General features: G+C 36.0%; 1 protein-coding gene across 1 annotated transcript in view; it reads right to left on the bottom strand.

The window, feature by feature from the left end:
* The window catches only part of LOC108265192 (uncharacterized), a 30173-nt gene that overhangs the window by 8840 nt on the left and 2574 nt on the right, over positions 1-18759 (bottom strand). Inside the window, exons 2-11 of the mRNA XM_047155787.2 lie at positions 16344-16754; positions 12504-12626; positions 12232-12387; positions 12020-12107; positions 11469-11644; positions 11346-11383; positions 11176-11216; positions 10862-10939; positions 3272-3418; positions 836-987 (exon numbers count right to left, since the gene is read on the bottom strand). Coding sequence (XP_047011743.1) covers positions 836-987; positions 3272-3418; positions 10862-10939; positions 11176-11216; positions 11346-11383; positions 11469-11644; positions 12020-12107; positions 12232-12387; positions 12504-12626; positions 16344-16473 — 1129 coding nt within the window. The 5' untranslated portion in view covers positions 16474-16754. The remainder of the gene's footprint in view (positions 1-835; positions 988-3271; positions 3419-10861; positions 10940-11175; positions 11217-11345; positions 11384-11468; positions 11645-12019; positions 12108-12231; positions 12388-12503; positions 12627-16343; positions 16755-18759) is intronic.

The following is an 18759-nucleotide window of genomic DNA, read 5'->3' as shown; positions in this document are numbered from 1 at the left end:
GTATAGCCAAAGCAGATTAGCTTTTTTTTTTTTTTTTTTTTTAGATATTGTTTCAGTTCAGTTTAAAGGCTAATTACTAAATTCCACAGGGGTGGGATATCAAAACACTTAATGCATTTTGAAGCGGACATATGTGACTAAATATGGAATTTTGAATTTGTTTTCTTCAATAAAGCTGACTTTATACCGATGGAAATATGTGCATGATTTACAAAAGCACAAGCGAACCGGATTTTCGTCTATGTAGGTAATGTAAGGTAGTAAACGTTTATACAAGTCCGATCTTTGGTTTAAATGTTATAATTTTATTGTAGCAGTTGTATACGATGTTTTACTGTCAAAAAAAGCTTTAGTCGTGCTCTCCGATTTATCTCTGTCTCAATGTTTTCGTGGAGAGGTGTGAATTGTTTGCCCAGCAGGGAGCTCAAACTCTGGACTTTTCCCATCCCCCTGCTCACCAGGAGTTAAGCACAGTCATGAAACTGCACACAAAGAAAGCCACCAGTGTCCTGACTAATACTGTACCCGAACTGCGGCGATAAAATAATTCATTTGTTTATACTAATTGAAAATGTCGTTTTCCATTCCGCCGGCGGAATGACCGCAAGTGTCGGGGCAAAAGGGGTTAATGGCTGTGTGGAGTTATTTTGAGGAGACAGCAAATTTACACTGTTACACAAGCTGCTTTACAATGTAGCAAAGTATAATTTCTTCGGTGTTGTCACATGAAAAGATATAATCTAATATTTACAAAAATGTGAGGGGTGTACTCACTTCTGTGAGATACTGTACATATTCATACATTTCTAGACCATTCTATATTAAATCTTATTACCAGGTGAACACATGGGGCAGCATTCTCCATTTATCTCATATTCAGCTCGTGCACAAGCGCAAAAACACAGTTCAATATTCAAGAAGAAAATAGCAGCAATAATGAAAGTATGCTGCAAAATGGAAATCATTGTGAAAGTGCTGATGAAACGTCTTCATAAAGCAGAAATGAACGTTTCATCCCCGCACTTCATGGTCTGCCACACTGCTTTGTGTTTAGTTCATCTGTTTCCAGTAGAGTCTGTTTCCCGTTGAAGGTCGTCCCACTCAGATTCTGGTTAACTTAGATATTTCAGTTCTGGAGAGATTTGCTGATGCAGCTCATGGATCATTTTACAGCTGCAGTAGACTGTTTGAATTGGAGAAGAATCTGAAACAGAAAAGCAGACATTTTAGGATATAGAAAATAATTTCTGCCATAAATAAATAACAACAAGAGGATTTCCAGTAAAGAATCCAGTACAATTATAGACTGGAACAACTGGTTTGAAAAAAAAAAAAGTGCTTTCATTTTGCTTCCACAGTGGCAGGCGCATAATGTGACAAATTAGAAAGAAATGTGAATGAGGTTTTAAAAAAAGAAACTTTATTAAAGTAAAAATCAAACAATCACTGTTACTAACTAAGCACTTTATAAGCTTGTTATGTCTATGCCAGAATGTGCACTGAACTCCATTTCCCACAATGCACCTCTGCCTACAAAACATGGACACCGTGGACTACAATTCCCCCAGACATTCATGTTCACAGTCACCTGATTTCTGATTAAACACACCTATAAACACAGTGAGTGCAAAGTATCTGTTTAGCATTGGCTTTTCACCTGTTGTGCCAACCCTTATGTTCATGTTTATTGCTTCTGGATTTTTGCCTTCATCATGTATTCTATGTTTTGGATACTATTTTTGCTTATGACCCACTGCTTGTTCTTTGTTCTTGACAGTTGCCTAGTGATTTGGATTTGTTTGCTATTACCAATTGCTTTTAATAAAAACACTCTCTGCAATTGTCACAGTCTCTGAGCCTGACAAGTTTGACTTTGTTGATTTCTTAAATTCAAGTTCATGTAAGTTATTTGGTAATATTTAGTGGAATTATGAGGAAGTTAATTCTTCTTGAGACTTGCCAGTTGTGCTAGATGTGGTTAACTCATTTGCTGACATGTTTACTTGCTTCTAAGTTCACTTCTTTTTATCTTTTTTTTAACCATTAGCTTCATTGCCAATTCAGCAAAACTGCTAAATGATCATGTTGCACTTCTTTTTTTATAAGTTTGAGTCTGACAAAAAAAACCCCCTGAGAAGTACACACATCAGAGTCACCAGAGAAGTAAATAAAAAGAAGATAACTACAAACAATAAGACTATTTACCAAATAAACACCAGAAAAATATAGAGAACATGACCTCGGTGTCCTCACTGGTAGCATTGTTTCTTACTGCTGTCTGTGGTAATTCTATAGGCTTTTCTAATACTTTATTTTAACGCATTTTAAGTGTTCAAGACTAATTCTCTAAACATATATATAAAAGGATAAGCTACCTATTTTTTTTTTTGACTATTTACCCATTAAATCTATCATAACTCCTTAGTAGAAGAATATCTAACATGTTACCTAAGAGGTAGAGATAAACACGCGCACACACGCACGCACCCTTCAAAGCAGCTGAGACTGAAAGCAAAACCAGTATGAGCGTCCTGAATAACAACATTTTTTTTTTAAACAGCACTGACAAAGGTCATTTGGAGGCATATGGAATGCTAGGGGGTTTTCAATCTCCCTTTTCCATCAACACGTTCCTCATTCCTTTCTGTACAGACTAATGAAGTATTTTATTAACTTGTAAAATTTTCAACAGCTACTTTTATATTTCAGTATTAGGGAAAAATAATGTTGACTGTCTATTATATATTCTTGCATGATATAGGTAACTGTCAAAGTTATTTTTTAATGGCGGTTTACAGAATTTGCCACAAATGTTTCCAAATGTACCTGACTTCATCCTACATACACTGCTGGACAAAAAGCAACAAGCTTTTCCTTTTGATTTCATTACATGTTTAATGGGAAAACTGGCGGACAGGAAAGTTTATTGTTTTTGACTTGGCCCATTTTTTTGGAGTGTGTATAAAACCTAGATATAATTCTGTATAATAATAATAATAATAATAATAATAATAATAATAATAATAATAATGTTATTTAGGTGTGTACACATAGGCGTGTATGTGTACGTGTGTGTGTGTAAGCAAGACGGTATTGTAATATTTAAATATAAATACAAAGTTATATCACTGCCAATTACTAGTAAAGTAGGTTCTTACTTTTCTGACGTCCCCTGAAGAAACCAGAGATAAAAAGCTGCAACTGACGCAAGCTGTCCTTTGATATTCCATAATTTAATGTCCGTCCGTTGCGCAGTTAAAAAACATCATACAGGGCAGCGCTTCCAAGTCGCGAGCGTGTGTTCTCGCGAAACAACGAGACCCGGAAGTGCTGCTCTGATTCTAGCAGAGGAAGACGCTGTACATAAACAGGCAGGCACTTGTTTTCTAGGGATTTCAGGGCGTGGTCTATTTTGAGACTGCATAGGTAAATCATTAAAACACTATGATCAAAAGTAAATACAAGTAAAACTATATGTCTAAAGGCAGCGAATAACAGAAACCACAAGGTGCAGTGAAAGTGAGTTTTTATTATTCATTTAGGACTGCAGTTTAATTCGGTGCTTTTTGTTCATCCATAAAAAATATTGCATAAATACTTTATGTAATATAAACTAAAATAAATGAAATATATATATTTTAATTTATATATATATATTCTTCATATTTTATCTATAATTGTGGCACAAGTTTAGTCAGCTTCACAGTGCTAGGGTTTCAAACCCATGACCTTCTGATCAATAGTGCAATGTCTTAACCACTGAGCTATGAGTTAAAGACAAAAGCAATCTATTTTATTTTTATTTTAAAAAATAAAATAATCTATATAATCTATAAAAATTATTGTGGGAAATATTTGTCATGTTTAGTGTCCTGAGTATTCCATTCACTCTCATGCTAATACAGATTTAGTTATCATTTATCGAAACAGAGTGTAATTTGCAATTGTGTGTCCAAAAAGCAAGGTTTTTATAAGTGCTACATAAATTTCCAGCAGATACCCAGCTACATTTACGATTCAAGCCTACATTATAAATGGGTATTCATACTTACTCTGTATCAGTTTTAATTTGCCATGTGCCCACTGTTTACGCTTTGGTTACTTATCTGTGTGAAAGGTCTGATAGAACAACCGGCTAACATGGCTTTTGAATGTAGTGTATCTGAGTACTGGTTATGTTTGGTTCTATAGCTTATTTCTATAAACACACCACATGCAGGCCACATTCTTTCAGCCCAAGCCTGCACACCTTCACACCACTTCATACCATCAGTACTGAAAATGTCCCATGTATACTACTGCATTATTAAGCTCTCAAATATTATGTTCGTTCCCCTACCTATATATTATGAAAGAATTGTGCCCACTAATTTTGATAAACCTTGCATGATTGGAATCACAACAACCTAAGGTTAGAATAGTGAAAAGTGCTTCATTTTAGAAAGAAGAAAAAGTCCATAAAACACTGTTAAAAAATAAACTCTATTCTGTTTGCTTATGCAAATATCCATGCTCAGTTGGTGCACATAATACAAGAGAATTACGTTACATTTTTAATTGGATGCACACTGCATGTGTTCTCAGAACACTTTATGTGCTTTGTGTTGTTTTGATCTGTTTCATGTGACATCACTGTAACACTGCCATATTTATGCCTGAAAGATTCTGGAGTTACTGACTGGTATCAGTATGCATTCAAGGTGTTGTGTTGTGGAATGCGACAAAGATATTCCATTTTGCTTCCATTGCAATGGACCTTGATCTCCAAAGATGCTTTTTACCAGCAATCAAGTGAGAAATTTGGATACCAACAAAACCCTCCGTTCTCTGTAACAAGCACTTTATTCTGTGTAGATTGGCTGGCTAGTTACACTGGCTATGTATGATAATGCTAACTTGGTGTATATAGCTAGATACACTAAGCTTAACAAATTATCAGAACATTTGTTAATGACAGATGTGGACAGGTTTTATCTTTGATGATGTTTGTTGCTTTACAGAGGATTTTATGAATAATAAATATCTTCTTGTCCATATCTACTGGCTGTATCTACAGTACATATCTACCTAGGCTACATAGTTCACTGGTTAGTTTTAGCTTGCAACTAACATCACAAAACTGTTGTTTCTATTTAGAAGGCTTGATAAATTGATACTGCTGTTTACTTACCAGGTCAGAGATGAAAAATGTTTTGTATCTTTCAAGTGCCACCAGTTAGTTTTACCAAGCTGCTACAAGGTACCAGCAGGATACGGTGCACTTTAAAGCCCTCAGGCTCTTGCTGGTGTACAGAGATGGACTGTGGATTAAATGCAAATGTCTGTGATTGATAGATTTGGCAAAGGCAATGTCAGTGCTGACTTCAGATCTGTATATATTTTTCATGGGGCTTGGTACGAATCAAAACCAATGATCAGCAGTTTTTGAAAGCATCACTTCTCAGACGCATTGCTTTTCTTCCGATGGTCAAAAACGATGGTCATAAATATGGTGGTTACAAGAAAAATGTCAGGTGACTGAAACCGATCAAAATCATTTGGTCTATACAGTATGTCCTCACTGAGGAAAACTTACTCTGAATGTCTTTTATCATATCACACAGGATTCAAATCACATTATTCAGGATCACTGCCAACAGTATATCTGCCTCTTCCCTGAACTCATGTATTCACGTTACACCATATCGTGTGCGTTATCTCATGCTTCTGTATGTCACAATATTGTTTTCCACAGTCATTTTCAACTGGAGAAGCCACATGCCCAGAGTGATTAAAGGCACATATATACATTCTAGGAAAAGGAGAAAAAATTAAAGGAATCAAAGATTTGCAAGATTTAAGGATCATGCCACTAAAGGAAATAAAAAGTCCTGTAGAGTAGTGTTGGTCAAATTTAACAAAGGATATTATTACTTTTACTGGTGATAAAATAGAATTCAGGTCTACAGGGAGTATACTATTACACAGCTGTAAGAGGAGGCATCTCTTCACATTGCCGCTTACCTCTCTTCTCTCATTAATATTGCTGAAGTATCGCTTTCCTTGTAAAACAAAACAACAACTAAATTTAATCACATGATCTAATATTAAATATTTACCTTTTAATGCTAACACCTTCAATCTACTTCATTAAATTTGGATGAATGGAAATAGCTGTAACACTAAAGCAATACTTACACATGTCTGTTTGTCTGAAAATCTCGTTTTCTCAGCAGTATGAGCTGATTTAGAGACAGTTTGGAAAACAAATGTTAACAAAACTTCCAATTTAAAAATAAACTATTTAAAAGCCAAATAAAAATTATCCTTGGATTAATATGAACTTACTTTTAGGTGGGCCTTTCTTATGTATTATTTTAAAAATTAGTCCTCCAGCTACAGCCAAAACAATGAAATCATTGTGAAAGTGCTGATGAAACATCTTCTTAAAGCAGAAATGAACGTTTCATCCCCGCACTTCATGGTCTGCCGCACTGCTTTGTGTTGAGTTCATCTGTTTCCACTCGAGTCTGTTTTCCATTGAAGGTCGTCCTACTCAGATTCTGGTTAACTTAGATATTTCAGTTCTGGAGAGATTTGCTGATGCAGCTCATGGATCATTTTACAGCTGCAGTAGACTGTTTGAATTGGAGAAAAATCTGAAACAGAAAAGCAGACATTTTAGGATATAGAAAATAATTTCTGTCATAAATAAATAACAAAAAGGGGATTTCCAGTAAAGAATCCTGTACAATTATAGACTGGAACAACTAGTTTGAAAAAAAATGCTTTCATTTTGCTTCCACACTGGCAGGAGCACAATGAGTCAAAGTAGAAAGAAATGTGAATGAGGTTTTAAAAAATAAACTTTATTAAAGTAAAAAATCAATCAATCAATCACTGTTACTAACTAAGCAATTTATAAGCCTGTCATGTCTACACCAGAATCTGTAGTGAACTCCACTTCCCACAATGCACCTCTGCCTACAAACATGGACAACATGGACTACAATTCCCAAACACATTCATGGATATGTTCAGTCACCTGATTTCTGATAAGCACAGTAAGTGCAAAGTATTTGTTTAGCACTGGCTTTTCATTTGATGTGCCAACCCTTATATTCGTGTGTATTGCTTCTGGATTATTGCCTTCATCATGTATTCTATGTTTTGGATACTATTTTTGCACATCATATGACCCACTGCCTGTTCTTTGTTCTTGACAGTTGTCTAGTGATTTGGATTTGTTTGCTATTGCCAATTGCTTTTAATAAAAACACTCTCTGCAATTGTCAAAGTCTCTCAGCCTGACAAGTTTGACTTTGTTGATTTCTTAAATTCAAGTTCATGTAAGTTATTTGGTAATATTTAGTGGAATTATGAGGATGTTCATTCTTCTTGAGACTTGCCAGTTGTGCTAAATGTGTTTGACACATTTGCTGACTAAGTTCTAAGGTCACTTCTTTCTTTTCTTTTTTTTTTACCATTAGCTTCATTGCAAAATCAGCAAAACTGCTAAATGATCGTGTTGCACTTCTATTTTATAAGCTTGAAAACCCCTCCAGAATTACACACATCGGAGGCACCAGAGAAGTAAATAAAGAGAAGATAACTACAAACAATCAGCCTATTTACCAAGTAAACATAAACCAGGCCCTCTGTGGGTGTTAAAGGACATGTATGTACAGCATAACTCATTTAAAATTCACTGCTACTTTTTTACTTCTGATGCTGTAAGCAGCGATGTTGATTTGAGGTCACTAAGTTGACCAGTAGGAATTCTGACTGACTTCTGAGTGCTCAGTACTATTTACATGTAATCAGTCTCCATGGAAAAAAAATCTAGGACATGACCTCGGTGTCCTCACTGGTTGCTATGGGTATTAATGCTGTCTGTGGTAATTCTATAGGCTTCTGTAATACTTTCTTTTTAGCTGTTTTCATCGATGGCTTCATCGTTTGTGGAGAATCCTGTGGAACTTGCAGCGCAAATAATAAAAAGGGCACTTCGAAGGCACAGATCCTTTAGGGAAACACAATCCCCTGGTTTTTCCTGATGACCATCTGTACGAAAGATATCGATTTTCCGCAGATGGTGTAGTTTGTTCATGCCGGATTCTACACCGAAGCCACGCTCTTACGATACCGCAAACCCTAGTGGGATTTTCCACTGACACCTGACACTTCTTCCATTAAGGGATTTAGTTTACATAAAGCTCATTTCAACTTGTTTTATTGGACCCTGTGGTTTTCCCCCACACCCTGGACCAAGTGTACATGTTGTAAATGAGTTTAGATCTCAGGAGGTGGTCTAACTATGCTTTATTTCAAGTCTGCTTTGTAGTTTCATTTGATGCATTATGAAAGTAAACCAAACCCAGCATGCTTTATAAGATAATCCTTCTCTCTATAACCTTTCTGTCACACAGGATTTCCCCTACATTGTCCATGTGATGATACAGCTGAGTTTAAAAATGTAAAACATGGTGTTGTGAAGAGCTGTGTGGTTTGGAGAAGCAGACACTGACTCTCGTCGTCATTTAAAGTGGGAATTATATATAGTTAGTTATAACTCGTAAAAACAGAAAATGAAATACTGGTACATGCACTGTGAGAGCAGTGGAAATAGTCAGGTAACATCCATACATCCATTTTCTATACCGCTTATCCTTACTGGGTTGTGGGGAACATGGAGCCTATCCCAGGGAGCATCGGGCACAAGGAGGGGTACACCCTGGATAGGGTGCCAATCCATCAGATAAGATCAAATGTCAGGTAACATCAAATGCCCATGTCATGAAGAACTTGAGGCCATGGTTATTGGTCTCAGTCCAAAAGGAGTTAGTGTAAATGGGAAGTAGACTCAGGGTGTTTTCAAATGACAGAGTATTTTTTGTGCATATGACCCAGTATTTATTGTGCATACACAACAACAAATTATAAATGTATTTGAACAAGTGTATTAATATATTAGGGTATTAATTTATTCATACAATCAGTAACAATTTATCTCTCTGTTTACAGTTTATAATACTTTGGTCTATAAAATCACATCTTCTAAATAAATAAATAACATTAACTAACAAATTTGTTACAAACTAATTTTGCCTCAATAATACATTTACAATTTATACAATAAGTGACATTTTGAGATCAAACATACAAAGCTATTGTATAAGTTTCTGCAAAAAAAAAAAGTATTGCACATATTTCTACAAAATGCTACTGTGAAAATGATCAAATCCCTCAATAATTTGTTTACTTTTAATTAATATTTTGTGACACCTGTCCTAGAGAGAACACAGCTACTATGTTATTTCCTGTAAAGTCCAATAAGTGCTGCTTGAAGAGGAATCAGGGTCAGTGCAGAGAACATTTTAAGATCTCTTACAATATATTCTGATGTAGTTTTCCCTATTCAGGTTTTCAGTAGGGAATTAAGAGACCAAGTCTGAAGTATGTTTGGCTCATCATGTTGTTGAAAGCTCAGTTTATGACCAAGGCTGAAACTTCTGGCAAAAATTTTGGGCTGAAATATCCTGGTACTTCACAAGAGGCCCTGAATTACCAGTCACAAAACAGTCCCAAAGCATCACTGATCCACCCCCATATTTTGTTGTAGAATATCAGGTGTTTTTCCTTGTATGTAGTTCCTTTTTGTGGCCAAACATGCTGATAGTGTGTATGACCAAAATGTGAATTTGGTCACATCTGACCACAACACACAATGTTGACTGTAGTTATATAATGATGCTTGAAGTTTAAGCTCTGCATTTTGTGAAATACTCAAAGGAAGGCCTTTCTTGAATGCTTCCAAAAAAGCTCATGGGTCCAATTCCTGGAAACTGTTTTAGACATGTATATATTTTTTGCCATGGCTGTAATCATGCTAAATAGTATTTTTAACTACTTATTTCTTATATATCTGAAAACCATCTGTCTATTTGATTTTGAAAGTTCATTGGTTTTTCCCATGGTAATGGATGAGAAAGGGATTTTTTTTGTGCAACCTCATATTTAACTCCAGGGAAATTGGGTTAAATGTGGTGATTTCCTGGGAACTGAGAGGAAATAAAAAATAATATACCATTTCAAGAACAACAAGTTTGCTCAAGTTTGCTTTAATTTATTTAAAATATTAATTAGAAAAGTCAATAATTTTGGCACAATATTATTATTATTATTATTATTATTATTATTATTATTATTATTATTATTATTATTTTAAATCAAAAATACTATTATTTTAAAAAGTCATTCTATCTATTCTGATCAGTATGTGCTCTTTCAGGAGTGTCTCACTACAACTGGCCAGGGACTAAGACCTCAATCAAGCTATAAGCCTGATAGAGTGAAGTTAGTATTGGGGTTAGTACAATAAATTTTTGCATAGTAGTGTAAAATTAGTTCTCGATTATGTGATTAGTGAAGAGGTCTTCAGACAGGAAGTGATTCTTCTTGTCAGCTCACAAGAGTTAATTCCACCACCTTGGTGGCACTTCAGAGAAAAGTCTTAATGCATGCCTGTCTTCCTTATTTCTTGAGGGATGGTGGATTGACACTTGTGTTTTAAAGGAATGTGGTATAAATTAATGTTATATTCTTTGTGATGACTCATTCTAAGATTACGTAGAAGTGGTGATGGGTGATGAATCGCATGGCTGTGATCCTAGCTCTGTGTTTCAGGCGGATGCAGTGACGTCCAGCAGGGATGTACCCATTCAGCCAGTCCATCAAAGCCCCGATGGAATGCCTTTGTCATTTTCTTCCTTTATTATTAGTGTGCCTTCCAGATCCCCAGTGAGGACCGTGAATTAATCCTGGCACAGAATCTTCTGTTCTGGCAGAGAAAACTGGACATGACGAGGCTCCATTCAAGGGCTAGAAGATAATCCAAAAGGATTGTGCATTTTTTAACCATTGTACTGCTGAGGGAATGATTGCTAATTCCATTACAGTACTGTTGGTTGATTATAACAATGAAAAGTATATTTTAGTTCTTGTTATACAATAGCAGTCAGCATCTCTCTTTAAAATCAACATGTTATTCTCACAACTGAATGTAATGTAATATTTAAAGAACCAACCAATGAATACAAACAAATATTTATTTTTATTTAATTTTGCATTCAGACCTACATGGACTGTATTTTTACATTTATAATAAAAAAGACATGTTTCTAGCGTGACCCTTACCTGTTTTTTTGTAGAAATGATGTCTCTGAGGTGGGTGTTTTCTTGGTGGGGAAAAACAAATGTTTAATAATTATAGAATTGTATGTTAAATGTTTATTCTACAATTTATCTTACTGCTTACTGCCAACTAGTTCATTATATTTGCATTAAGACTGAATATAAACACTTACAAGTTCTGTCTGTCCTGTTTCTGGCTCAGAATTCCTTGCTGGTTAAAAAGCACAGTTTGAAAAATAATTTTTTATCAGTATTTTCTTGTAATCTATTTTGTTAGATTAGTATGAAACACTTACCTGCACATCGGCCAATCTTGTGTCCAATTTTGAGAAGTATGACTAGTGTTACAGCCACAACAACAACAATGCAAACTATGATTCCAGCTATTAGGGCCCCTTGAATTTTATTTCCACATTCAACATCAGACGTTGTTGTTCCTGGTTTTATTTGTGTAAGTCCCAAATCTTCACACCTGTCAAAAGCAGCAAGACATCATTCATCCGTGAATGCCCTAAGAGTATATTCTGTGATGTACATGCTTGTACACTGCTTTTGCATATATTTAAGTATTTAAGATCTGTAAATAGTGCATTATTTATATATATATATATATATATATATATATATATATATATATATATATATATATATATATATATATATATATGTATATGTGTGTGTGTATATATATATATATATATATATATATATATATATATATATATATATATATATATATATATATATATATATTTGAACCAATAAAGTGGTCCTGAACACTTAACACTCCACTAATCACAACCTTCATTCAATATCTATTCAGTGATTTAGTTAAGTGAACACTCACTTTGTATGTTGTTTGCAAATTTCAAGTGACCCATCAGAGTAGGTACCATTTTTACATCCAGCACATTCGGCATCTTTATGTGCTGTTCCTGCAAAGAGATAACTTCTGCTGAGTCACAGTAAATAATCACAGCAATTGTAGCTGAGTAATTAGTTCTAGTGTTTAGCTGGGAATGGTTATAATACATAGTAGATATATTACACCTATATTACCTTTCTGCTTTATGAATTGTCCAGGGCTGCATTTTGTATGTTCCACAGCTTGTGTACAGCTGCCCATGTCATCATGTGTACAGTAAAAGCCCTCCAGGGGCTCACAGATTGTATCTGAAGTCCGTGTGCAGGCTGTCTTTACTCGTATGCCCTGCCCTATGAGAAACATCAATGTCAATGAATAGAAAATATTTACCCGTACCCAATAATTTGATATATCCAGTGCACACAGAATCGTTTATACAATGCAGATTTACAAAGAACAGACTTACCAGTATCACACACAGCACAGCTAAAGCAATTTAGAAGACCATTGGGCTCGGTGGTGAAAGAGTCGATACACGGTACACAAGTCGTGCTGACAAATTCAGTGCAATGCCTATAAACACGGCTTCCTGGAAAATATGTTAAAGGTGAACTCTCAAAATAATGTTTTGATTAAGCTCTAACCCTATCCTACTATAAACTGTTAAGGAACTATGACTAAATACAGAATTATGGAAACTCATCCGACACCTACTGTTTTAAGTGGGACATCATTATGGCTTATTTTTTTAAAATCCTAACCCTGTTCTAGCCCTAGTAAGTATAGGAAGATATACATTTGTCAGTGGGTTGCAGAATCATTTGGTTTCATTTTCCCTCTACCAGCAAGAACTGACATGTTGCAATAACCTATTACACTAAATATTGCAATACCAGACATTACTGGGCTAGAAGGTATAATTAAACTCACAATACGCATATTACACTCACAATACACATATTGTAAAATGAGGGTGCATCTACGCAGTGGAAGCTTAGATGTCTGTTATTATCTTCTCACATATAGTGAAACCATAGTGTATAAAGTGAAACCATAGATAAGTGTATTCATTCAGTACCACTGTCAGTGCTATGTGCAAATCAAACATCAAAGGCACACAGTCTACAGTAAAAAACAAACAAACAAAAAAAAACAAAGCCAAAGAAAACAAATCAGCTGGACCCAGGGGCGTAACCTGGCCTGGGAATACTGGGATTTTTTTTTCTTTAGCCAATTTTCAGTTTTTAAGCAACTAGCCCTCACATGCAAGAAAAGAAATCATGGAAACAGTCTATTTAGAGGTACATTTTTTAAAAACATTTTTTGATGGAGAAGAATCTGGGCTCAGCCCTGGATGACTAACAGTCCAGCTAACGCCCCTGGCTGGATCAGTGCCTCAGTGGAACCCGAAGCTCACTGACTGTGCACTATAGTAATAATGCTTTCTCTGCTTTCTTTCTTTTCAATGCTTTCTTTTTAATGTCCTTGTTTCATACCTCCATGACATCATACACCTTTTCTTCCTTTTCAAACAAAGCATGTTAACACACCAACAATTCTGTATTGTTTTTAAATCAACTGCTCATCAGATTAAAACTAAAATGACCTACATCCTGGAGGTAAATTAAGATGCTGATTATTATGCAAATAAGTGTATTTGCATATTTTGAATGGCATACCAGGAATTGATCATTTAAAACAGATCAATAGTAGAAAATATGATATTTAGACATCTTGTAACTAGGGATGCACTGATACCACAATGTACTTACATTTGGGTACTTGCCGATACCAAGTACTGATATGAGTACTTCCCACTTTTCGGAATGCCCCACGTCTGAAGCATGTCATCAAACGCACCTGCTATGGCTTGGCCAGTGTGCGAACCCCTAAACTGCGTTGCTTGTAAAACGACTCTCTGGGGAGTAAAATCCTAATCAATCCACTGTGCTGTTAAACTTATAAGAGACATTGGGCTGACACTGCTAGTCCAAATATCAGTGGTGAAGCCGAAGGCCGAAATGTCCTGCAACAGGTTCCTGATGTGCTTTTTCACCAAGTCACGCAGCTTTGGTAATGCTGTATCTGTAATATGGTGACGGTTGGGAATCTCATAGTTCAGCTTGTGCGAGTGACGTACTGAGTTCATGTTGGGGTCGGGGGACATGAGCAAGGGGAGAGCACGATGAAAGTTCAATGTCAGTGATCCACAAGGAAATGTAGCTCTGACAATAAAGTTAGTAAAAGCTATATTTCTACGTGTGTATGCTTGCATTGTTCGAACCCGTTTAGAGATTGGACCTTCGCGAGTTCTCCTTAACCCCTTTTACACTAGCATTAGCAAACTCTTTGCACTCGGCGTTGTTTGTTCTTTAGATGTTTAATCAAATTGCTTGTGTTAAATGAGCTATTTTTTACACTTCCTCTTGACAGTTTAGCAGAGCATAGTTTGCAGCCTGCGCTACTTTTATCATCATCGTTATCTTAAAATATCTCCAAATTGCTGACATTGCTCCCCTTCCGACTAGCTGCTCAACTGTGCGAGAGGTTAGGCTATGTCACATTATCATAAAGCGGTATCGGTGCGGTTGTATCGGGGTCGTTTTACGAGTACGAGTACATGAGCACAGTATCGGGCCGACACCCAAGTACTGGTATCGCTGTCAGTGCATCCCTAGTTGTAACAATGACTTCCTGTTTTATCACAAGATGTGGAAAAGAAAAATTGCCGTGACTATAGTACAATTGTCTAAAACCTACCGTATTATCTCTCTCAATTTGACCTAATCACTAACAGTATTTCACCTGCGAGTTTAAGACCTTGACACAAATTTATTGATCAACAAATGGATCTGTACTTTCAGTTCAGTACCACCCAAACGTCTGCTCTCACCAGATGGGAGGCATGTAAAGTATTCATTAAAGGGCGGTTAATAAGTTATACAAGTTCAATGTCCAACCAATTTAGAGAGAAAATTACAGAAACAGAGAAAGAAATAAAAACATGAGAAGACACACTGATTATAAAATATATATATATATATATATATATATATATATATATATATATATATATATATATATATATATATATATCTCCAACTCCAACAAAAATTAGCAGTACTAAGAGCCCAATACAATGAATTAATGGTAAATAAAGCATTCGCTAGTTTAAATAGATTAAAATCAACATACTTGTGTCAAGGTGAGAAGGCTGGAAAATTACTTGCTTGTTATCTATGAAATCTATGAAGGTCTGTATAAAAATTGAATAAAAACTCTTTGTCATATTCCCAAACAATGTGTGCAGTGTGGCAGGGTGCATTATCCTGTTGAAAGAGGCTATTGCCATCAGGGAATACCAGTACCATAAACGATCTAAATGGGCCACCACAATTTATAGTTAGGTGGCATGTGCCCAATTAGCATCCACATGAATGCTTGATCTCAGGGTTTCCCAGCAGATCATTTCCAGAGAATCACCATCTCTCCCTGGCTTCTTCCCACAGTGCATCCTGGTGCTATCACGTCCTCAGTTAAATGGCACACATGTACCCAGCCGTCCATGTGATGTAGAGAAAAAAGGGGGCACATCAGACCTTCTCAAATTACTCCAAGGCCCAGTTCCAGTGCATGTGTGCCCATTGTAGGCACTTTGACAGTGGACAGTGGTTAGCATGACCACTCTTACCAGTTTGTAACTATGCAGACCCATACACAGCAGAGTGTGATGCACTGTGTATTGACACTTTCCTTCCATAACCATCATTAAAAGTTTCTGTGACTTGTGCTACAGTAGCCTTTCTGTCAGCCAGTGCCTTGTTGCTGGTTTGCAGTTTCTCCCTCCTCAGAACTTTGTCAGTAGGTACTCATCACTGCTGTCTGGGATCACTATGAGAACCGGCTGTTTACTTACTGTCTAATATACCCATGAGGCTATATATTATTTCCTGTTGTCCAGTAAACATTAATCTGTCCTCTTGTGAAAGGCTACCCCATGCATTTGATTTACATTCAATCTATTAAAAGGCAATGGCAGCAAATACTAAGAAAGTGTATATAAATGTTTGACCCAGTGAAAATCTGCTATAGTAAATAAAAGTCTGTCTCTTAGCTATTATTTTGAAATGACCTCTCATGGAAATAATGTAGATACCCTAATTGACTGAACACAGGAAGTATATGTTAACCTGAAATGTGTGGAGTTATGAAAAATTGAGTTTGAATGTCTTTCACTTAGGTATATGTAAACATTTGGCATGAATTGTAGCATAACTGTATATTATCTCAAAGACATTTGGCTTACCAGGTGCACACATGGGACAACATTCTCCATTTATCTCATATTCAGCTCGGGCACAAGCGCAAAAACACAGTTCAGTGTTCAGGAGGAAAGTAGCAGCAATAATATACGTATTTTTCAAGCTGAATACCATCTTTAAAGTGCTGGTGAGCTTTTCTTGGCGTATAGAAAAAAATTAAGAAATGTTTCCTCTCCACACTTCATATGTCCAAGTGTTTTTTCTTCAATTCATCTATTAGCACATACAGCAAACTTATATCCCATTGAACCCAGTCCTCTTCTGGGTATTCCAAGCCAAAAAGTAATAACTTATCATGTCCAGTATTAGGTAGATCTTCTTATGCAGCTCATTATTTTGAATTGCTGAGTTAAAATCCAGGATCCATGGTGTGTGTTTCCATTTGTGAGCAGAAGCTGAAAAAAAAGCAAAAGATTTTAAAATGGCTGGAAGATGTGTGATTATTATTTATGAGAAAAGTAACTAAAGAAATTTCAGGGTGGATTGACTAGTGAACACTCTACTAATAAACTCATGCTGGACTTTAAGCGTTCACTCTCATGTAATAAGTATTCAGCTTTATGAAGAACTTCACAAAAATCCAGGACTACATCAGATATTAATCTACAAAACTACATCATACACAGCTCCTTTTCTCTGAGGCAGATCACTGGACAGCTAAATGTATGACATCAGTAAATCACAAATCAAAAATGACAGGACTCTATTTAAAATTCATCAACATATTCAAATAGTGTATAAACGGTCATCAACATTGTAGCAACACCAAATAGGCAAGCAAATAAATGGAACATTTGGCTTATATCTGTCAAATTATATATATATATTTTAATGTTTGTCACTCAAAATAGGTAATTACTATTTCAACAGAATTCAAATTGTATGGAGTTGTGAATGAGGGGTTTATGAACATTAACATTCATTCAGTGATTGATATACACCGATGAGCCATAACATAAAAACCACCTGACTAATTTTGTGTGGGTCCCCATTTTGCTACCAAAACAGCGCTGACCCGTCGAGGCATGGACTCCACAAAACCTCTGAAGGTGTGCTGTGGTATCTGACACCAAGATGTTAACAGCAGATGCTTGTAAGTTGTAAGTTGCAAGGTGGTGCCTCCATTGATCAGACTTGTTTGTCCAGCACATGCCACAGATGCTTGGATTTGACAAATTCCCCCAGATCGAATTGAGATAAGTGATAAGGAGGATAAGTCAACATCTTGAACTCTTTGGCATGTTCCTCAAACCATTCTTTAACAATTTCTGCAGTGTGGCAGGGAGCATTATTCTGCTGAAAGAGGTCAATTCCATTAGGGAATACTGTTGACATGAAAGGTGTACCTGTTTACCACAATCATTAGGTAGGTGGCACATGTCAGAGCATCACTGTTCCTCCGCCAGCTTGCCTTCTTCCCATAGTGCATCATGGTGCAATATCTTCCCCAGGTAAGCCACACACACACCTGGCTATCCACACAGTGTAAAAAAAAACGTTTCATCAGACCGGGCCACCTTCTTCCATTGCTCCATGGCCCAGTTCTGATGCTCACGTGCCCATTGTAGGTGATTGCAGCTCTGCCCCACCTGCTCCTATGGGCAAGTCAAGTATAATTGTCCCAGTGTATCTTAATTCACTATACTATACTATATGTGGGATCTTCCACTGCATTTCATCTCATGTTATGCAGTTCAGACTAGCAGAGGAAGTGGTGTTGAAATCCTTTAAGCTACCTGAGGGCAGGGGCATGTATAAAGGGGTGTCACGGGTGTTTGTGTTGAGAATAAAACAAGTTAAATTAATAATTAATGTATAAGTGATGTTTTTTATTTAGCAGACCCACCCTCCACCCCATTTCAAAAATCCTGGAATCGCACCAGCTAGACGGATAGTACTGGGAATTTCTCAAACAGAAGAAACAAAGTAAAAGAAGTAGGTAGAAGTGGAAGTAAAATTAATTGACATATATTGAAAATAAAACTAAATGGCTAAACTGGTCCAACACCAAAATTAGTTCCACAAGCTTGACCACAGCAGGCACTGCAGTCTTTCTTCTTCATGATCTTAATTTTTTTTTAAAAAGTATCTTTGCTACACTTGGTAATAGTCAGAGTTGGGTATAATGCTACAAAGTAACATGTTACTGCATTCGAATTACTTTTTCTGATAATGCATTAATGTAATGTAATTTATGTAATTTATGTAATTTGAGTACAGTTACTGATGTCAATAAAATTATGTTACTTGTGTTACAAATTTATTGCTAAGAAAACAATATTAAGACAAATTTTTTAATGAATCACGTTTTTCCCCGAAGAATTTTTCTTTAGCCCCAAATAATTCTCCACCTGGAGCAGTTTGTCACCAAGTCAGTAAAAAGCTGTAATTTTATATCTT

This window comes from Ictalurus punctatus, chromosome 5 (genome assembly GCF_001660625.3).
Source record: "Ictalurus punctatus breed USDA103 chromosome 5, Coco_2.0, whole genome shotgun sequence".
Classification (NCBI taxonomy): Eukaryota; Metazoa; Chordata; class Actinopteri; order Siluriformes; family Ictaluridae; genus Ictalurus; species Ictalurus punctatus.
Note: the sequence above shows the minus strand (reverse complement) of the source record. Positions and strands in the feature narration are given on the sequence as shown.